This window comes from Desmodus rotundus, chromosome 13 (assembly GCF_022682495.2).
Source record: "Desmodus rotundus isolate HL8 chromosome 13, HLdesRot8A.1, whole genome shotgun sequence".
NCBI classification, from domain to species: Eukaryota; Metazoa; Chordata; class Mammalia; order Chiroptera; family Phyllostomidae; genus Desmodus; species Desmodus rotundus.
In genome coordinates, this window is record NC_071399.1 from 90,338,682 (window position 1) to 90,361,141 (window position 22,460).

Here is a 22,460-nt window from a genome sequence, read left to right on the forward strand (position 1 = left end):
AGAGTTAGGGCCTAGGTCGGGACTGGGAAGGGGTGCGTATGTACTTTCTTTGTTAGGTCAGAGCACCGATACTATACCTGCTTACATAAGAATTTGGAAACTTTCCTTCTTTTCACATGGTTTAGAATAGTTTACATATTACCAGAACCGTTCCTTCAGAGTCTTAGAACCCCCTCTGAAGTCATCCAGGCCTGTTTTCTGCTTGTTTATGGTTTGTTTGTTGGAAGGGCCGTGGTCGTGAAGGTGGCTCTTTGACTGCTGCCTCGTTGTAGCGTTGACCTATTTAAGTGTCCTTAAATTGAGTCCCTCCTACTGACGTATGTATGGGGTGATCCGCCATTGCTGAGTTCCTGTTTTAACAGGGGTGGCTCTTGTCTCGTACTCAGTGTTCTGTGGCATGTGACCGCGAATCGCCACGCTTCCCAGATTCAGACCTGAAGCGCTATGCTGCATTTTTATTGATGCAATGGTGACATTATAAACTTGACGTGTGTTTGCTTTGCTCTGTAGACCAAGGGAAGATTTGGCCGAGAGAGCCCAGTTTTACTGCAGGCCATCGGCAGACACAGCACTGGTCCTCCTTGGGCACGGCAGGCATCGGGAATCGATCCTAGGGAATGAAGTCTTTGCTTAGCTTCTACTGAGTGCTTGCTTGCAGAAGATGTAAAAGTCATATTCCGAGAGATAATGCATGTTATGAATGCAAAATTAAATGCTGGGGTAAATATATGTACTCAGATATATTAAAGGGTACAGTCTTACAAACTTGTCCAGGGGAGAATAACTTTGAGATAATTTTCAGATGACATGGGAGGTAAATATTGATTCAGTTACCCCTCTTTCTGCCCCGAGTTTACAAAGTAATGTAGAGAGCTAAGTCTGTTGCAGCAGTATTTTTGCTTTTCCATATGACGTGGGCTCATATGCTAATAAAAGGAGATCACAACACCATACTCACAGCAGTACAGAAAATGATAGTGTTGATCTACATGTAGGTTATAATGATTATATCAAAACACGTTAAGGACAAAGTATGATAGTTGATTAAGATTGTCCTGGATTCTGTTGAAGGTTTGTTGACAAAGTATTCTTTCCTTTTCTCATAGATTTATCTAAAAACAGACTGGTTGAAGTTCCCATGGAATTGTGCCACTTTGTGTCCCTGGAAAGTCTTAATCTGCACCACAATTGTATCAGAGTCATCCCCGAGGCGATCGTGAACCTGCAGATGCTGACCTACTTAAACCTGAGGTGGGTGAACTCTAAAGGCGGTAATGAAATTCAGGTCAAAATGTGCTTTTATTTCTATCAGTTTTTTCTCTTTGAAACTGCTCACCACCCTTGGAAGTAAATTGCACAAATATCATTTAAGAAATACATTTTCTTATCCATTTGTAGAACCTTTCATATTGTTTTTGGTGCTAGACTTTTCCGAATGCCAATATGATGAGTTGTTTTTGTTTTTTTAAATAATTTCTATGACATCGTTTATACTTTTTGTCTCATTGGTGCTTAGAGGTTCTTGGTATATTGACTTCAGGTATTGATACAGATTTTGGAGGAGGGAAGTAAGAAGAACATGGGGGTTTGGTCAAAAACCACTGAACACTCAGCATGGTGTGGGCAGGTGTGCTCGTAAATCACAAATCATGGAATGGGCAAATCCATTGAAAGAGTTTTAAAAACTTTCCCCAAAGCCGAAGGCAGCCTCTCACAACAATGCCAGCTGGTCCGCTGATCCAGATGGTCTCCTAGAACATTCACCTAGCAGGGGAAGCCCGCCCTCCACAAGATACTTCCTTATTTTAAGTGGCTTTCACTTCTTTTTGGTAAATAAGGTATAGGTTACTGTTAGGATAACCTAGAGGCTCATAGATTGAGCTTGCACTTGTCCTGGTTCCTAGTCCGTCTGACCAGTTGGAGTTTTCTTGCATAAGAACAGATGAAACTGTGTCAGCTCTGCAGAACCTCAGTTCCTTTGGAACGGCCTCATGCAGCCAGCACATCCCCAGAACATCTGGTCTCTAGTCCCAGCCCATTTAGGGGAACTGTCCCGAGGGAATATCGGTTGGTCCGTGCCTCCTCCTGTCCTGTTGTGGTGTTTTCACCTCTTAACAGCCCTGCGTGTAAGTAACCAGATTGAGCTTTGCATTAAGTCCATATGCACTGAGAAACTTTTGGCTTCAGATGACATTTTTCTTCTGGGATGAGACCAAGCATAAAATTCTACAAATATTAGGTAATCTAATTTCAAAATTTGTTAAGTATTCTGCTTCAAAAGCAGTCATAGAATTGCTGTGGGTATGGTTTTCACGTTGAGCCTAGTTGAGAGTGGAATGGTGGAAAGTACGTCCTGGAATATGGTTCCTGGCTCTTCGGGACAAGAACAGAGAGAAGCCGGTGGAAGGGACGGTGGCGGGGGAGGGACTGGGTGTCATGCAGTCACCAGGTTCGGCGATGAATTCCCGGGGAATGGAAAGGGAGAAGGACGTAAAGGGGCCTTCGTGTACCCCGCTGTTTAAACTCTCTTTTCTGTCTGTGATAGTGAATTTATTGTGTGCCTCTGTCTTTTCTCCCCTTCATAGAGGTTATTTTTTTGTTTTGTTTCCTTTTTCTCTGCTCCGTGGATGAAAAAGGGGCCTCACAGTAAACCTGACAAGTCCAGGGGAGGCCTGCATGGTGGCATTAAAAACTCAAGAGACCAAAAGTACCCACAAAGGATGCTCTGAAATGAAAACTTCTTAACTAAAGGCTAGTCATGGCCAGTAGCTGTGTCCTGGGCCCGAATATTCCTTGACAAAGGTTGATCTTGACCTTCACGGAGCCTGGCCACTGTCTTTCTGCATCTACAGTAACATCCCTTTGGAATGTCAGGGTAATTTCCTTTTCCAGACCCCTCAGGGCACAGTGGCCCACCAGAGCAGAGACCACAAACCCCTCATTTCTACTATTTTTGTGTTGTGTTAACTGTTAACTCTCCTATACTCATCTGTGTGAAAGAAGTGTGTGTTTATTGGTTTACTTTTTATCCAATCCCAGAGATTTCCCTGCTTTGCTTTCTCCCACCTCCCTAATCTGTCACCGGTGGGTTCCATGTTGTTGTCAGCGGAAATCAGGCTCTTCCACGGGGTCATGAGGAAAGCCTTCCAAGCGCCCCACACGGGAGAGGGTGGTGTGGCGTCCTTTATTTGTGTGGAAATAGAAGCTTCCCCCTGGGTTTCCGATGCCCCGTCTCCCTCCGTCTCACCACGGGAAGAGTCCAGCCGTGTCTGCAGCAAGGCCAGAGCAAGAGTCAGTGTTCAGATTTTCTGCTTCGTGTTCAAGCTCAGCCCTTGGGAGACCACCGATGGCTGCTCCGTGGTCTCAGTGCCCGTCCGGGTAGCTTAGCTCGTGTGGGCTGCTCCAGTGGCGGAGTCCACATGGCTGCGGCTGCTAAGGGGAGAGAACATGGGAGCACATTACTGGGTAGAAGGGGGAGAGAGACTGAGAGAGGGCTTGAGTGAGCTTCTTTGTTCCCTTGGGATTATGTTAGCTTGGGTTTGGGATGGACTAGGAGCCTTTCATAAGAACCAATGAACTTCTCAAGCTTTCACGGGCTTTGAATGGGTTCATCCCCTAGGTTGACAGGTGCCTGTGGTCCAGCATCTCCCCCTGAGCCCCCAACAATCTGGTACTGGAGCTGGGGAGGGAGGAGTGTTAATCCCCTTGGCAGAGCCATGCTGTGGTCCCCTGGGGTGTGAAGCTCCAGCTTCTTGGCTAGCAAGCAAGCTTGTGCTCCCCGTTTTATGAAGCTCTATGTCTAGTTGTCTTTGCTCCCCTTTTCTAGCTAAATACTGACAGTAACAATGTAACCCCCGTATGTGTTCTCCTTTGATTCTAATGTGTAAATAAGGCACAAAACTGCCATTCTCTGGAGCACTTTCTCAGTCCATTGAAATGTTGCTTCCTGGCCATTGTCGTCAGTTTGGCTCAAAGAAACTCATAAAAATTCTTACAGGCTTGGATGTCTGACCTTGTCTCTAGTGTAGAGTTATGAGTCTTTGAAGGAGTTGATAACTAAATGGAGAAGAGTGAGAGGAAGGGTGGCTCTTACTTTTCAGAGGTATTGTATCGGGGTGGATTATGAAAGTAGGGCCCTGGTTGGTGTGGCTCAGTTGGTTGGGCATCACCATGTGAACTGAAAGGTCACAGGTTCGATTCCCGGTCAGGAGATAAACTTGTGTTGCAGGTTTTGTCTCCAGTTGGGGTGTGAACAAGAGGCAACCGATCGGTGTTTCTCTCCCTCTCTCTCTTCCTTTCCTTCTCTCTAAAATCAATAAGCATGTCCTTGGGCAAGGATAAAAATAAAATAAAAATGTATGTACATCCTTTAAACTCTTATGATACCTTCTATCAAATTTACTTCATGGACATGACATAGGAGGGCCAGCTTTAGTGACCAGGAGACCATCCCCTTGTTTATTCAATTATAAGGCCTTTAACTCCTGCTTGAATATCGGGTTTAGTAAAACATATGTTCTAGGAATTGGACTCTTGAAATTGGGTTATTTCTGTGGGAGTACTTTGAGGTAGACTGCTGTATTTGCCTAAAAGATTTGTCACCTGTGAAGTAGCAGGTGGTTGTCACATGTTTCTTGTCAAATATGTAATAATTACTGGCAAATACCAGGGCCATCCAATTAAACTGCCAGTCTGCTAAGGTGTCGGCGATACCATCCACACGGTGGTGGCGTGGGCCGTGTGAGGTCTTCCTGTCCTCCAACGACCCAGCCGCTGCTGACAGCCAGGAGGTGTTCAGACTACCCTGCTTGTGTGTGATTGTGACGTATGTCCCCTCCACGGCCGCCAGGGTTGGGCATGGTGGCCTTTTCATGTCTTTTCTACCCCTCATGAAAATTAAGCCAACAGAATAAAGAGTATTTCATCTGTGGTTGGGGGAAGAGGCCTGGTGGGCCTATGTAGACCTTTGGCCTTTGGAAGAGAGGCTGGTAGCCTGTTTACCGTATTTTACCAGGTATAACGTGCAGCCATGTTTTTGTCCCAAACTTTAAGGGAAAAAAAATCTTTTGTTTTAATTTTTTATTTCAGTTTTTATTCATATATATATATATATATATATATATATATAGCCAATGATTGTATTCTAGGGTATTATTTTGCATACGGATATTGTTATTGCTTTCTAGAGTTACACTTTTAATGCAGAAGCATAAATAAAGAATTAAACACATTTATATAAATATGGAATTAGCACTACCCAGCTGTAATGCACATCCTTATTTTTGCCTCATAAATTTGGGCAAAAAGTGCGCATCATACACAGCAAACTGCAGTACTTGAGAAAGAAGCAAAGGGACCCAGGATGCTGCAAACACACTGCCTTGCGAGAACTTGAGTTGCCTTCCATCCGGTTCCTTTCTGTGGGGTTGTCAGTGGGACACTATGTCAAAGAGCTCACATTCCAGACAGGACGCACTCCAATCGTGGCAGTGCCCCTCACTGAGAGACAGCGGGGAAGGCCATCTGAACTTCGGGAAGTTAAGGAAATGCTGCGAACGGCCTTTGAGCACACGCTGGAAGTGGACGAATCTTAGACGGTACATTCTGAAATAGCGTGAACAAACAGGCGCATTCATCAACTTTGAGAAGTAAGTCCCTGAAAACACGTTCTTTTCTGCAGGACTTAGCATCTTTCCTCACATTTCTGGGAACTAGGAGCAAAACGCTGTTAGGTAAGAGTGCAGAAAAGCTGCTTTTCAAATTTGTAGTTTTCATGTTTCTACTCTTAACACCAAACATGGTATTGCCGTAGTTAATATTTTCTTGTCTTTTAAAATAAATCTCATGGAGACATGACGCACTGAGTGTGTTTCAAAGTAGGAGAGGTGCCGTGTGGAGCTACGGTGCCTGTACGGGAAACGTGTACCGTGGACGACGCCCTCCGAGATGTGTTGGGTTTTCCAGCAGAGTAAAGCCGTAAATATTTGATGCGGGTGGTGACAGGGAAGACAACAGAGATGATGGGGGTGGCCGTGATGTGTCACTGCCCTGGCCCAGCTTCTTGACTGATAGGACCTCTCAGGGCTGTCATCTTTAAACGTCAAATGGTTGCGTGGTGCCCAGAACCCGATTCCTGTCTTAGACAGACGTGGGTGTCCTCGGCACCTGTAAAAAAAACAACACAAAAACAAAACTTCACTGTTAAATGCCATTAAAAACGCTTTGATGTGTTCTAGATTTCCTCACATGGCTGAAAGGTCGTATTTGTGGAAAACACGAGGATATTGCTGTTGATGTAGTCTGTGCACGAAGGATCTCAGCTTTTAAGCTTTGCTTCTTGGCGTCGGCAACAACAGGTTGTGTTAGCTTAGTGTGTGTGCCACTGTGTCTCTTCCTGTGATACAGTGTCTTTCTCCAGGGAATGGGGCCAGGAACAATAAAAGTGATTAAGCAAGATCTGTTCCTATAGAGGAACAAACATTTTTGAACCTGAGTTGCACAGGAAATCCTCACGAAGTTAAAAACCTATTTTAAGACTCTGGAGAGGCTGTTGTTGACGAAGGGCCTGGCGAAGATGGACCTTAGGGACACAGGCTCACCCAGAGGAGCAACACTCTTGGCATCCTTAGGGGTGTTGTGGTTCTAAGAATAGGGGCCTCAGCTTTCAAGTGTCATCTTGGAGCCGTTCAGGAATAGAAGAAGCTGCCAAAAAATGAAAGTTCTTTCCAGCCTCTGATCGCATTGCTTCCAGAACTCCTGGTGACAGGCTTTGCTTTCCCAGGGTGAAATAATGCAGAGCGGGGAGCTAGCTTCCTCGTTGGAATTCCCTTCTCTCCCAAACCAATGGGAGTGGATTAGGGGGCATTGCCTATAAAGAAGAGGACAGTTTTTTGAACAAAACATTATCACATCTCTGTTTTGGTTGCTTTGTCTGAAGCCTGGCACCCTTTTTGGCTGCTAAACAATGTGCTGAAGGAGCCTGCCTGCTTCCTGGCTGTATAACCTGTATGCCCACATTCCTGAGTGTGTGTGTGGAGGGAGGGGGGTCACGCGGAGAAATAATCTTTAATCCTCCGAGTAGAGCTCTCTATTGGAAGGACTGGAAGCAGCGTCCTGTCAGCCAGAGTTGCCGTATAGAGCTTTTTATATTTTTATAAATAGAGATTTTATGTTTTTTCTTGTGAGCGAATTCATTTTCATTGTTCCTAAGAATTTAATTTTATCCCTCAGGCTCCTTGCAAGTGACATTTCTGAAGAAAGTTTCCATTGCAAGGGGACACTTCTTCTTTCTGGGCACCGATAAAATGGACAGTGTCTTCCCAACCTGGGAAACGCGAGGAGTTCTGCTCAATGCAAGACAAACCTGTGAATCCTACATCCTTTTACGAAGGTCCTTCTTATCTCCTGCCAAGGGAAAAAGGAGGAGAATACTTACATATTTTGGGACTGGCCTTTGGGAGCTAGCTTGTCTTTGAAATGACAGATCAACAGGAAGACACCGAACTGTCGTGTTATCTTAAAATTTGAAAATGTTGTTCGTACAAAGAGAGGTGCGCAGTGGCCCCCAGGGTTTGGCGTAAGCCTCGCCTTTTCGAGTGCACTTTCTGGGCATCTGTTTCCAAGGTGGAACCTTATCAGATTCCCTCCCTTTTCATATGGCCCAGCACTTGGCAAGGCTTCCAAAGAGAATTTTTCCATTGTGCGCACGACCTGATTACAGACGTTGCTTTAGATCAGTGTTTGTATTGGGGGAAAAAAAGAAAGGGCAGAGAGGCCCAAAGGCACATTATGACTTTGAGCGCTAGGTTGCTGGCAGAGTGTCCTGGTTTTGTTTCCAGCTCTGCTTCTGATCTTCAGAGAGTTTTTGAAGGTCTTTGTGCTGCAGGTTGGCTTTCTTAAGATGGGGTGAAGACCTACTCCTAATTTATTGTCTAGTTTGTGGGGGTTTTTTGTGGGTTTTTGTTTTTGGGTTTTTTTTTTTTTTTTTTTTTTTTTTTTTTGCTTATAATGATTCTCAAAGTTCTTTCTGCCGGCCCCAAATGAACAAGCTGCAAATCACACTTTTCTAACTAGAAGAGACAAAAGCCTTTTGAAACATGGCCATTTCGTCAGGAGTCAGCCTCTTACATTCCTTCTGACATTCTAGTTGACCATGCTCGTAACAGGTGCTGTAGAAGAGAGGAGGGAAAGGAAGAAAGAAGGACATAGACGCGTGGAAGGTGTGGGGATCTGGGAGACTCCCAGTGGAGCCCTTCCACAGCCGTCACTGTAGATGGGAAACAGTCAAGTGACGCGTTCCTAGGCCACACTGCTTCGTCAATGAGACTAATAGAAATCAGTGGAATTTATTTCTCAGCCAGATATTGTTTGCTCAGCACTTTCACCTTTGTTATGTCCTCGAACGCTGCGCTTCATTGCAGGCTGTGTCCCTTAGCACAGGGTCGTAGCCCTAAAGTCAGTTAGAAAATTCTCCAGGAGACCAACTCACCATTTAATAAGGGGAGGACTTTGTGATTTAAAAGTCTTTCACTGTATTTATAGTTGGTTCCCCCTGTTGATTTGTGTGTAATACCGTAAATTTATGCATTGTTTTCCTTTATTCATTTTTTCAGACGTTTGTCTGTCTCAATTTTGTATTTAAAAAAATCACTCATGCTGGTAGTTCCCATCCTTTTAGTTTTTATTTTCTATTGCATTAATTTCTGATATATAAATAAAATGTAAATTTTACTTACCATATTTTCTAACATTTTCTTACAGGTTTATTCTTTTTCTAACTCCTTGAGTTTTGGATATTTAGCTCATACAATTTTAGTTATTTTTATGTTTTATAGAAGTCTTCAGGGCCAGGGACTGCGCTATGCCTGGTGTTTTAGCTGATGCCTAAAAGTTTTAATACGTAGTATTTTTTACGTCACTCCTAAATCTGCGAATTTTCTGTATCACTTCTTTGGCCTATAATTTTTCTGTAGGACAGATTTTTAAAGTTATGTTATCTTCCCCAAAGTAATAGCGTTTACAGAAAGCTGAAATTGCCAGCTCCTGTCTCCAAATTTAGATATTATTTCTATTCCTTATTTTAGGCTCACCTTGGTGTTTACTTGCTTTTAGTCAACTGATGCTTATTAGCTGATGCCTAATTTATACCAGACTAATATTTATATTAGTCAACTGATGCCTATTTATACCAGATTCTTTGCTCTCTCTTCTTATTTTATCTCACTATTTTTAGAGTCTGCTCTCCTTTATAACATGCATTTTTAAGAAGTTCATTTGGTGAAGGTATGTTTGTGGTAAATGCAGTCTTTTCCTGAAATGCCTTTGATTCCCATCCTTGAAAGAAGTTTCAAATTATTTGTACAAAGTTTTAGGTTGCATTAATAGAAAGTTTTAAGTTGGCAATTCTTTCTAGTGTGTTTAAAGATATTATGTTTTCTGCCCTCTGTTTTGCTACAGAGAAATTCTTTGCTGCGAGCCTAAATGTTTTGGGTTTGCAGAAAAATCTCCCACATTTTCCCCTTTTATTTCTTCCCATATCTTCTTTGTCTTTGGTGGTTCTGAACTTCATTCTATAGGTATCACACTATTTTTACTTACTTTGCTATACACCTTATTTTCTTTCCTGAGTCTGAAGACGCCTGGCTCTCATCAACTGTAACATTTGATACAGTATACTTTTTAATATTGCACTGTTATTTCCATCTTCTTTGGGCACTCCCTGTTTGTTAGATGTTGGAGCTCTAATTCTGTCTTTCCAATTTCTTAATCTCAGAGTTCTCATTTCTTTACATTGGGGGCGGTGTTCAAGCACAGGAATGCCTTTGAACACATCGAGAGTGGAAGGCCAGCAATTCTTTGAATGCAGGGAAAGTGTGGTGTGCTTGGATGCTTTCACTGAAAAGACTCTTTGTGAGTGGAATGTGTAGTGCGAGGGCTACACATTTTGACTCAGAAACTTTATGCACTTTCTTATCTTTTTAATGTGTTGATTTTGAGAGAGAGAGAGAGAGAGGGAGAGAGAGGGAAACATTGTTCTGTTCTTCCCCTTATTTATACACTCTTTGGTGGTTTTTTGTGCCCTGACCCAGGGATTGAACCTGCAACCTTGGTGTCTTGGGATGACACTCTTAACCAACTCAGCTATCTAGCCACCAGGTCTCTTGATCTTTTAATAGTATACTTGGTTGGTTGGCTAAAAAAAAATTTGACTTGCCAATAAATTTCTGTGAGTTGTTTTAGTTATTTGATTGCGAACCTGGCTGAGAGGTGATCTTGAAGCCTTGGCCCCTTAAATTGGAGTTTGTGAAAATTTGACTTCCTAATCTTCACTCCTGTCTTTGTTGAACTCTGCCTTTTTTGTCCTTAGCATCCTCCAGTCCTACTTCCCTGGTGCCTGAAAGTAACGGCCGCATGGAGTTAGGGCTTTAGGCAGGTAGCTTTGACTGCAGTCTGCGGCCCGATGGCCAGGCTGGCTTCCCTCGGGCCCTCCTGGTGGTCTTATTTGCTTACTGGTAACATTACAGTAACCGGACAAACAAGAGAAGTTTGTATCGGAGTGGCTTTTGAGAAAAGAGACACGGTACTGGTTTTCCTAGTTTCCCAATCCCCAACTAAATACATCACTTCCCTTTCAAAAGGAACAACAACGCTACAGTGGCTGTTAAGTTGCAGAATGTGATGTTAAAAATAATAATAATAGCCTACTTCTGACAGGAATTCGTGTGCTTGGCGAACTCAGGGAGGGAATTCTGGATAAAATAATGAGAAAAAGAATTTCAAGCAGCACTTGTCCAGGGCAGAGATTTCAAGTCAAACATAAGGACATATTCTGCAGGTCTTTCTCTCGAAAGACAGCGGAGCTCAGGTGTTCTGGAGACAAAGGGCGTGGTGGCAACCAGAGCAGGTTGTTCTGGGAGGCGTTTTGTCATCTCCTGGCCTTCCTTGCAGCACCTGTGCCCTGGCTGGGCCACCAGATGGACTAGCGGGACAGAGGGAACGAGATCACCTCTTTGAACATGTCAGGCAGAACATCTCTGAGATCACCTCCGGCGGTTCGGCCGCTTGTATAGCAGTGGGTCCTCTGGAAGGTGGATACACTCAGTGGAAAAGTATTCTGTTGGATGTTAATAGGTAGGCTTTTTAAAAAAAAGTCCGTGTATCATGCTAATCGATATTGTAACTCTCCAAGCAACTCCTAACGCTTCTCTCTTTGGGAGGCCTACCTGGTACCAACTCTTAGAATAGCGCTTTTCAGCACACCGGTTTGTAAACGAAGAGTGTTTATCACCGGAAGAACCTTCCAGGAACCGACCTCACGTCTGAAAGAAAGATGAGGGTGGAGAGTGTGCCATGATGTCATATTCAGGGGCACGTAATCCGTGTGGACTGGGTGGATTAAAAGACACGCTGAGATATAAATGGAAATGAGAGAGGCCCAGGGTGTAATACAGCATGAAGCGTTAAACAGAGCTATCATCCAGGCCAATTTATTCTTTATGTACCACCTCGTAAATATATACAAATATTTATCTGTTAGTTATCATTTATCTGTCACTTACAGTGTGTATTTATTTCAGAAAAAATTTAGTGCTCTGAAGTGCTGAGAACAGTCAGTTGTTCACCGGTAGTCAGACTTCGTATTTGTTAATTTTTTGTGACATTTGTTCAAGGTTTTTTCCTTCTCCGCAGCTCCTTTTTTTTTCCGGATAGAACTCTGCTTGGAGGGTGGGGGAATTTTCTCAGGCTTTCTGAAGTTATTTGGGCTTTGGGCACATGCTTTCCTGCCCACTTTTCTTTCTGTTTCTTCTCCATGCCGGTGCCTGGGTGTTCTTCCTCTTCCTGCTCCTAAAGTCTGACCTTTCCCGAAGCTCGGCCCTTGGGCCCGAAACCTTCCCTTGCAGACCTCACGCCTCGCGCAGCTCCGGTAGCATGTCCACTTCTCTGGCCCGTTTGAGCACCAACCCTCACTTCCCCCACTGTCCAACAGTCCGGGTCTCTCAGACACCCACCGACTCCTCAGCATTCGGTGTGCGCTACGCGAAGCCCATTTCCTTCTTTCTTAAATTAGGACTCTTGGATCTTTGTTCCCATCCAGGCTTAGAGTGAGTGCTTTTCTCTGGTATCCCAGTGTGGAGTCTCAGAAATGAGATCTGACTCTTTCCTCCGCGTATAACACAGCCGTTTACAGTAAATGAGAAGAGGCTGGGCTATCTGGAGGGCCGATCACAGACTTCGAGCTGCAGTCTGAACCACCTGGTTTCAAACCATCACACAGACTGACGAGGCACCTGGGAGCATGTTATTTAACTTTTCGGAACAAGGTCCACCCTTGAGTGAGAAGTAGGAGCTTGGATGCTTATGTTACAGGGCCGTTGTGAACGTAAATAAAGTGATAGTTGTCTAAGTGTCTAGCACAGTGCCTTATCTGTAATAACTACCCAAGACAGGTTTGTCGAGTTTTGTGGAATCAAGTTTTGTAGCATATCATACGAGTTACATATGGGTTAAGAAAAACAGGGGCAAAGGTCTGGTATTTGAGTAAAGGAAGTGGGTTTTATAGTACTGTTTGTAAAAGGTATTGGAGTGGCTAAGTGGAACTGAATTATCAGTGACGGTCAGGTTGCATGATAGAAGTTCTGTGAAGGCTCCTTTCCTTCGAGGGTAAGTGAGGAGAAGAGAATATACATAGACTTACATTCGTGCGTGCCTATCTACATTGCCCACTCGAAAGTCTTAGAAATCGAGGGAGAAGCAAATGATGAATGATAATGTTTAGGCATCGTAATTTTTATTACTTTTTAAAAAATCCTCACCCCAGGATGACTTTTAGAGAGAGAGGAAGGTGGCGGAGAGAGAGAAACATTAAACAGCTGCCTCTGGTACGTGTCCCGACTGGGGATCAAACCCGCAACCTGGGTTTGTGCCCTGACCGGGAACTGAACCTGCAACCTCTTGGTGCCCAGGGCAACCCTCTAATCAACAGAGCCACCTGGCTGGGGCTTCATTGCATCTTTTTTCATTAGCTCGGTGTCCCTGGGTAGAAGCTGATCTGAGTGTCCTGTTTTCGTTGAAGTCAGAATCAGTGTATCCCTTTCTTTTTTCCTGAAAAAAAAATGTGAAAAAAAGTACGTAAATTTATGGCTTTGCTGGAGTGGCTTGGAGGAGAAGGCAAGACAGGTAGGTGTGCCTTCTCGGTAGCAGCGAGCTGGAGTCTCCTCTCTGTGAATGCAAAAGCTCTCAGAAAAAAAGGAGAAGGAATCACCGAGGGGCGAGTTTTCAATAACTGCACTTTGAAATCGAATTGCAGACGTTGGTAGTGGCGTGGCTGACCGTTAGGGGTGTAGAATGGGGTATTTTAAGAGAGGGTTTATTTATACTCCAGAGGAGACTGATAGGCTGCTACTGTGGGAAACCACTCAGTGGCAGTGGCCAAATATGGTGCAGGTATGCGCGGCAGAGACGCACCGCGCGAGGCCAGCACGGCTCCATGCCCGAATTCCGAGCTGCTGCAGGCACGCACTGTTTGCAGCTTGCTTTTCTTTCAGTTCTCTTTTCTAAAGTTGGCCCGTTCCCTTCGCAAACCGTGGCCTCCGTGTCTGTGTGGAGTGGGTTGCTGTAGTGTTCAAGAAGTGGTTCAAGATTCCTTTGAAATGAGGATGCTCAGTCTCCAGGTTTGAAATGTGTTCAGTCTCCAAATGATTGTCGTACTCAAGCTGTAGGAGGCGTACCTGCTGTCACAGTTAGATTTAAACGTGGATTCCCAGATTTTATGCCTGTATACCATCTCATTCAAGACTAAAAATTTCACGTAAAATAGTGTTAAAGTTATACTTCTGCTTTCTATAGATACGAAATTGAAGCTGATCCGAGTAGGACTGGGTAACCTAAAGTAATGTTCTTGTTGTTGGTAATTGTAGAAGACACACGGTAGTGGGCAGGAAGGGGGAGCCTTGTGCTAGAGGGGAAATACTCATTAGGGAAACACGGGTGAGACGTTTTCCCTGGGGGAGGTTTTCAGAGTGGACCAAGCAGGAAAAGGAAACGCTTCTCTCTGGATGTGGTTCGCTGTTGCGCGGGCAGGAAGACAGTTTGCAGTCAAGTGTTGTATGGGAAACTGGGAAAAGTTACTGTGGCTTTAATGAAACTTGCGTAGGTTACGCAAAAACAACAGGAAAACACTGTTAGGTGAAATATCCCGTGAAAAAGGAAACTTTCTTGGCTACAGTGTAATCGCCGTGTGCAGTAGGTGCCCATGTCGTGCACAGAGGGAGCTACTTAAACACACAATAAATGCTACACCCTTGTTCCTGCCCCTCCAGGGTGAGCCGCCCTGGGTGCCCCGCGGGGAAACCTGGCCTGCTTTCTCTGTGGCTCTGCAGATGCGTGCTGTGAGTTTTTAAATTGTTATTCAAGTACAATTGTCTTCTTTCTCCTGCCACCACTTCCCCGCCCCAACACCTGACATTTTCTTCAGAGATTTGTGGTGGTTCATGATTTCACATCATTATTTCTGTTTCTGTTTCAAACCAAGTAGTTAGTGGGGGGGGTTGGGGGGGTGGTTCCTGGGGTTCACCGTTTCCCAGAGAAATGGTAGGATCCTGGAACTGGGGAAGATGAGTGAGAAAGTTATTTGAGTGATTACCTGGGCTGCTCTTGGTTCTCCAGGTTGGAAATAGGTACATGGTTTGTTTGGTCTGAAATTTTATAGCCTGCTTCTCCTCAGCATGCCTTACAGAAATGATCTTTATTTTTAATGGGTAGGTTCTCAATAAATGAAATAGGAAACCATCTTTTCAAAGAGGCTGGCATTTTAACAATTTGGAAACAAAATCACGTAAAGGCCTAGCTAAGCACAAGTAGGTTCTTTTTGGTCAGCTCCCTAGAAGCTGGCTGTATTAGTGTTTAGGTTTGCTTTCATCGTCAGACATGGGTTTTGTGTTGGGCTGAGTACTTTTGCATCTGGAGCCTCACGTGTCATGTTAGGTATTATTACCTATGTTTTACGGACGACAGAGCCAGAGAGGTTAAAGGACTTACCTGAGGTCATAGAGATGGCTTGTGGCAGGGATGAGATTTGAAAGCAGGTCTCCTAACTCCACAGTTTGGGTGAACTTTTTACCATGTGAGTCAAGGTGAAGGTGTTATAGAAATCTTGGTTAGAAATTATTTTCTGTCCAGTGAGTTCCATGTTTCACAATTTTTAAAAAAGATTTGATGTACTTTTTTTTAGAGAGGGGTAGGAAGGGAGAAAGAAAGGGAGAGAAACATCAGTGTGTGGTTGCCTCTCACATGCCCCCTACTGGGGACCTGGCCTGCAACCCAGGCATGTACCCTGACTGGGAATTGAACCAACAACCCCTTGGTTCATAGGCTGGTGCTCAATCCACTGAGCTATACCAGCCAGGGCTGAAAACATAGGTATTAATTAGCACCATAGTCAAAATACATTAAAATAAGACTCTCTAAAAGTGAAACCATCCACAAATGACTTGGTTGGTAAATTCCTTAATTTAAGAATTGTGTTAAATTAATATAATTTAAGTGAGGGACAGTGGGACTCAGCGAAGTTCATCTTGCAAACTCAGGCTATCGCCAGCATTCACACTGTGTCGAGCTGCCTCGTTGCACTGTGGAATGAGGAAGTAGATGAGTCTAACAGAGAGTCATTCATCTGAGAAGGACGGGAGGCAGGCACTAGCTGCAGCCGTGGGAAAGGCCCCTGCCTGCCCGCCCCTCCTCGCTGCCTCTGCGCCCTCCTCTCTGCAGACCGGGCAGGGATGCTGGGCAGCTGGGCGGCTGGGCCCTGGGATGCAGGAAGTCTCAAGCCACCGCGACCAAATCTGTGACTTCCGCTGAGTGAGCGGCCCTCTTCCCCTACTTGCTGACTGTTTTGTAATGAGTTAATTCTTCTTTTAAGTTTTGCTTTCAGATGTGGCTCACAGGCTAGATCGGAAGATAAACGTTGGCCATTCTATCCCTAACCTTATCAGACATTGTATGGCCTTATTGTTAAACCTCCCCTCCGTGCTCACAGCAGGCAGGCCCACCGGAGAGGAGTGGGGGCGGGAGAGTGGGTTGCAGCCTGAGGCTCTTAACGTGCTGGAGAAAAATTGCTGCCAGATGAGTGACTTCCAGAGCCCAGCTGCCGATGTGGCCAGAGGATTACAGGGAACCCAGTTTCTCCTCTCCTTCGTAGACATTTGTAGGGGTTGGTGTGCGTGTGTGTTTCCTTTTTTACGGGCAAATTCCAGGTGGCACAGGAACATCCTGTGAGGAAGCCCGTCAAGGACAGGCTGAGCGGACAGGTGGGTGGAGTGCCCCAGCTCCACGGCTGAAGTCCTGGTATCTTACTTGCCTGCTGGTGACTAAACACAGGAATGTGTGGGGCATGAATAAATAGCGATGCCATCAGCAGCGTTTAGCATAAATAGTATTCTTCCCCAGCAAAGAAACTGTGGACGCTTTCGCAAGCTTAAATTTCACTTTATTTTTCAGTGCCCACCCTGGAAGAATTCCGGTAGGGATAATCCATGCAATATCAAATTAATAATAACATATTAAGTGAATATTTTATAACTACAAATTACATCCCAAATTATTTACTTGCCACCTTTTGATAAACGGAGTTCTCTTGTCAGGATGTCTTTGAAGACAGTTCTCCCAGCAGGGCACCGGAAGCTGGGCACCTCCTTCTCCTCCCAGAGGTGCCCCACTGGGCTCCCGCACATCAGACAGGGTGGCAGGCAAGGCTGAGAGGACCGGTGGACAAGCTGGTAGCCCTAGTTTCTCCTGCCGCTGTCCCCAGGGACCAGGAGAGGGTGCCAGGGTGGGCCCATCAGCCTTACTCTCATCTGTCACCCTAACCAGGAGCCAGTTGCTCCTTCTTGAGCTGGAAGCTCCTGCCGCACCCCCCCCCCCCCCCCCCCAGCTCTCATCTCTTCCCTGCCCGCTGGACCCTCATAAAGTTCTCTCCTCCTTGCACTCCTTTCTGGAAGTAGCTTTCTTTTTGGATCTGGGCCATGGAGATGAGACGTGGCCGAGTCTTTTCTTGCTAAAATCTCGTCATTACTGGGGCACTGGGGGCTCGGAGCAGAGGGATGTCGGGGTGGGGGGTGGGTTACAGCAGAGCACCTGCCTTAGAAAGGTGCTTTGTTTGCAGAGCACGGCACCTGTTTTTCACGCGCCCTTTGTCTGGGCAGACCCCTACCCGCTCACAGGGGGAGAACAGGAGTGAGCCCTGCAGTGGAAATCTGTGTAACTCATATAGAAAAGTGCCCAGACCCCGAGTGTGCACCTCAGGGAGTTCTCACACACATCAGCAACCGTGTAACCAGTCTCCAGCTGCGGTTCATCTTTTTATGCTAATATTTACCTCCTCATGATAAAAACACTTAATGATGAAAACCTCTCGTTGTACCTATGGTGTCCCCCCAAATGGCCACCAGCCACATGGTGTGGTGCCGGCAGCCCATCCGTCTGTGTCACCCCCTCGTGCCCGCAGATGTCATGTGCACCATAGATACACGTGCGGCACCACGACCTTCACAGTGTCATGCACGGAGGCCCAAGTAGGTGCATTGCCATGACACAGTTTTGGGAGCTTCCTCAGCAGAGTGGCCGGGAAGGAAGGGGAAGCCTAAACCCGTCTGTCTCCTCACTTGAGAGCAGGAAGGGGCCCTTTGTGGCAAGGGTGGGGAGGGAAGGGAGGGAAGCAGGGGCTGCCATGTACGTGTGGGTGATTCCTAGATTTCTCTGGTTCAGTATCTGCCCGTCTCCCAGGATACTCGGCAATGAGGATTTCTTTTTCCTTTTATTTATTTTTTTGTTTTGAATTCTCTCTCTACCAGAAACAGACTTTAACCACAGGGATTCCAAAGGCTGGGAATTGGCCGTTGGTTTCAAGAGCTGCAGGAAAATGCTCTCTCCATCGCTGCTAAAAGGGACGAGCGATACCCTCACGTGCTGGTGGCTTTGGTCCTTGCAGACTTTCCTGCCCACGTTGTCAGGAAGGTGACCAGCTTCCTGTTGCCCTTGGCCGTGTGGGGCATGTTGCCCACCTGTCCCCCTGCCGGCCGCTGCACGGTTCCTTGTGCCGGGGGGCGGGGGCGGGAGGGCTGCCTCTCAGAACGGCCTGCGCCTCTCTTTTTGTAACATATGTTTTCTTTCCTCATACACATGAGATCTGCGTTATTACACATCCAGGAACTCCACTGGGTTTTTATTTTTGTAAAACGTCCTGGCAGCTCACCCCTCGTCCCTGCGTGCTCCCAGCGCCCGCAGACGGTGTGCAGCGGCCTGCCATGCTCACGCGTGTTCTCGTTGTGTTGTCTTTGCAGTCGGAACCAGCTGTCCGCCCTGCCCGCCTGCCTGTGCGCTCTGCCTCTCAGAGTCTTAATCGCCAGTAACAACAAACTGGGATCGCTGCCGGAAGAGATAGGTCAGCTCAAACAGTTAATGGAGTTGGTATGTTACTGATTTTTAAGATGCTCTTTTTTTTTTTTTGCCTATTTACTAATCATCGTCTGTCGAGGTTGCCAAAAAGACTTTGCTACAGTTGGAGAAGGAGGAGCCTGTGATGTTAAAGGCGTGAAGAGGGGGAGGACCGCCCCGGCTGTGCTGCGGCAGATGTAGTTCCTGAAAGTCGCTGGTTTCCTGTGGTTTACCTGTCCTTAAGTGTACAGGATGTACGGCTCCTGAAGTTTACAGGTCACCGTACACTAGTTAGGTCCTTTTTTCTTCCCACCGTGAAAGGAAGTTGGTCATAAATTATGGATAAACTGGAAACGTGATGTACAAATAAGCGAGTAGGCCCCCCTCGTGAATGTATATAATTAAGTCACAAGGCAGAAAGAACAGGGTGCCCTGAGTCTGTAAGGATTGGCGTCACCTTGCCCCAAATTAACGCAACTTGAAGATGTGGCCGCATCCCCAGGGATGGGAAAGAAGAACACATTACAGGCAGGCAGAGAGGTAGGTAGGCTGTGTGTGTACGCCCGAGGCTCAGACGCCTGCCTGGACTGCAGCTCCTTCTGTCCTCACTCAGCTCCTTACCTGGTTTCTTAGGAGGAGAAGGAATGACTCCTTTCTAGACTCCCATGGAGCTAAACTGGGCGGATGTAGGGGCGAGAACGAGCCATCAGGTTAGCACCTAGCAGTCTGAGGTACCCTCCAGGCAGCATTACTTCATGCTGAGCTTGTGTGAGGCACAGAGCTGACCACTGTGGTCCCGACCACGAAAAGGACCTTCCTTCAAGTGGGCGCCAGCCCAGAACACGATGGGCTGTAACTTTCCTCTTGTGTGCCATCGCCTGCTCATTTCTTTGCAGCTACCTGGACCAGTGTGATGGTGGCCGGGAGGCCCAGATCAAGGGCTGTGATCACTTTGTCTTGGCTGCGGCGAGGACTGGCTGGGAGGGGGACAGCACCCACAACCCACGTGTATCGGCTTTTACTCGAGTTTAGAGACCGCTGACTGCAGTGTCGAGCATTAGCACTATAGATAGAGCACCCACATTTTCACAGTCCCCTTGGCCTTCTCCCTTGGTTTTCTCCCCACCAGCTCCGCCCACACCTCGAAAACTGCATACGGACAGGGCCTGAGTCTTACTCTCTATTGTTTCCCTGGACCTGGCACATGGTGGACACCCCGAAATGTTTGCTGCGCACTGCTGTCAGAGTGAATGCAGAAGGTGCCCCTTTAACTGGCTGTAGCAAACAAATGCAGAATAAGGCTTTGGATGAAACTGATAGTTACATGCTTTTTTTAAAAAAAAAAATGCTTCCTTTAGGAGTTTGATAAACAAACTATGAATTACAAGCTTTTTTTTTTTTCTCCTTCTCAGCTCCTTCTGGAGCATGTTTCTGTCCCACTGCACCCTGGGCTTACAGTGACGGCGTGCTGTCTGTCAGCTGTGCCGCCAGAGCACAGGCCTGCTCACCTGTTCCTGGGTGGCACAGGTGCCACGCCCTGGGTTGCTCTCGTCAGGTGAGGGCTTTCCTCCAGTTCCCTCGTCCTCAGCCGGGCTCGCGGGGAAGAACAGCACTGGCTCCAGCCTGGGGCACAAGAGCTGCTGGGTGGCTGAAAGGGCCGCCCTGAGCTTGTCTGGAGCTCTAGCTGAGGCTGCCCCGCCTCCCAGTTACAGCAAGGTCAGGAATTGTTTCTTGTGTCTTTTCTCCATCAGCAGGAGCTCTTGAACCCTTGAGTCCTAGACAGTCAGAGCCAGAGGTTTTATTTATTTTTTAAAGATTTTATTTGTTTATTTTTAGAGAGAAGAAAAGGGAGGGAGAAAGAGAGGGAAAGAAACATTAATGTGTGTTTGCCCCTCGGGTGCCCCCTACTGGGAGACCTGGCCCGCAACCCAGGCATGTGCCCTGACTGGGAATCCAACCAGCGACCCTTTGGTTCTCAGGCTGGCACTCAATCCACTGAGCTACACTAGCTGGGGCCAGAGAGGTTTTAAAGGGCATCTAATCCAAGGTCTCAACATCTTACCAAATGAGGAAGCCGAGGCGGAGACAGTGGGTAACACTAGAACCTCGCGCTGGTGCGGCTAACTTGGACATAAGTTGAAACCCCCTCACCTAGCACTGTGCAGCGGGAAGGTGATGCAAGGGGAAATGTCATTTTAAATGTGCTGGTAGCTACACTTCAAAATGTATAAGCAAATAAAATTAATTTTAATACTATATTTTAACCCAAGATAGCCAAGGTATTATGTCAAATGTATGCAATGTAAAATGAATGAGATTTTCTTTTTTTTGCATTAAGTCTTAGAAGTCCAGTGTGTATTTATCCTCACAGCCCTTCACAGATCAGACGGGTCACATTTGTCCTGCGCAGTGGCGCCGTGTGGCCAATGGTGACCCCTGACTGGACGGGGCAGCTGTGTTCTTTCTACTTTACTGACTCCTGTGTGTCAACAGGCCTGACCTTTGAGGAAAGCATTGATTTGTGACGTCGGTGGCAATCCAGGCAGTGGCCATTATTTCACCACAAAGGGTGACTGGCCTTGCTTAAGGTCACAGACTAAAAAAAGATTAGTTTCCATCTGGGCTTATTTATCTTTCATCTTTTTCTTAAAATAGTAGTGTTACTGTAGTTAACCACGTCCGATGATTTTTTAGCTATCAATTGGAAAAAATTCTTGGGAGAGCCTGAAGCAACTGTAGAATTATGTGGGCAGCTTCTGTTTTGTGCTACATAGTAACCAACTTCTTAAAAAACATGGGCGCTCCCCAAGCATTCAGGGTACCCTAAGCCCCTGAAGTGCTGATAAAAATCTCTCAGCCTAGAGGCTCAGCATTGTTTAGCTATTTTGGAAGAAATGAATTTTCTTAAATTCGTCACATTAGACACCGAGCATCCTCAATAGTGTTGTAAACTCTTTTCTTCCAAGTATAAGCGAAGCATTCCAGAGGCATCATTTGCTTAGAAAACACATACAGACACAAACCCCTGTAGCCATCTGCGAGAAAGGAGTTGTCCTTTCTAATTTTTTGAGAGTAATTGGAGTTGGAAAAAAATATCTTACCTTCTTTTTTTTTTATCCTTACCTGAGGACATTTTTTCACTGCCTTGAGAGAGAGGGGAAGGGAGAGAGGAGGGAGTAAGGAATATTGATAGGCTGCCTTCCTGAACATGCCGTGGGCGCAGGCATTGAACCAGCAACCTGGGCATGTGCCCTGACCAGGAATCGAACCTGTGACTTTTTAGTCTACAGGATGATGCTCCAACCAACTGAGCCACATTGGCCAGGGTTATCTTAGCTTCTTAAATGTGTCACAATTATCTAAGAATCTTAAAACAAAAAGCATTGCTATTCAGAGATTGGTGTGTCCACCATTTGAGATTGTAGCAGGGGTGCCCAACCTTTTGGCATCTCTGGGCCACAGTGGAAGAAGAGTTGTCTTGGGCCACACGTTAAATACACTGTGACACATCATCACAAGAAAATCTCATGCTTTAAGTACATTTTCAGTTTTGTGTTGGGCCGCATGCGCAGCCATCCTGGACTGCATGCGGCCCGCGGGCCTCGGGTTGGGCACCCCTGTAAGGAAATACTGAAGAGCAGTGGATCCCTCCTTCCCCGAAGAAGCCATTCTGAAGCACCTCTGAGACGTCCTTTTCTTGAATCCACATGAGAGGCCTGGAGAACTTACGCAATCTTGGCTCTGTGGAGCTGGCCCTCGGGAGGCGTTGCTGATGGGAATGATCTAATGGCCACTTTGAGTTGCTTCTCTACTCTTGTTCCCGCGGCGTTGGAGCCGTGCGCACCTGTTGCTTTGGGCGCCTGTGTATGTGTGTGCGTCCTGTGGTGTGAAGACAGAAGGCACCGGCTCTTCCTGAGTGCCTGCTCCGTGCCTGGCACTCGGCTGGGTACAGGACGTCTCATTTCATACAAACCTGACAGTATCCAGCAGGGCAGGTATTGCATCTACATTGTACAGACAGGTCGGAGTTT

The 22,460-nt window shown here is 46.2% G+C and overlaps 1 protein-coding gene across 3 annotated transcripts in view; it reads left to right on the forward strand.

The window, feature by feature from the left end:
• LRCH1 (leucine rich repeats and calponin homology domain containing 1) overlaps positions 1 to 22,460 on the forward strand; it is a 154,439-nt gene that overhangs the window by 73,620 nt on the left and 58,359 nt on the right. For all 3 annotated transcript variants that reach the window (XM_053916316.2, XM_024568455.4, XM_053916315.2), the window contains exons 2-3: positions 1,107 to 1,251; positions 18,336 to 18,462. In XM_053916316.2, coding sequence (XP_053772291.1) covers positions 1,107 to 1,251; positions 18,336 to 18,462 — 272 coding nt within the window. The remainder of the gene's footprint in view (positions 1 to 1,106; positions 1,252 to 18,335; positions 18,463 to 22,460) is intronic.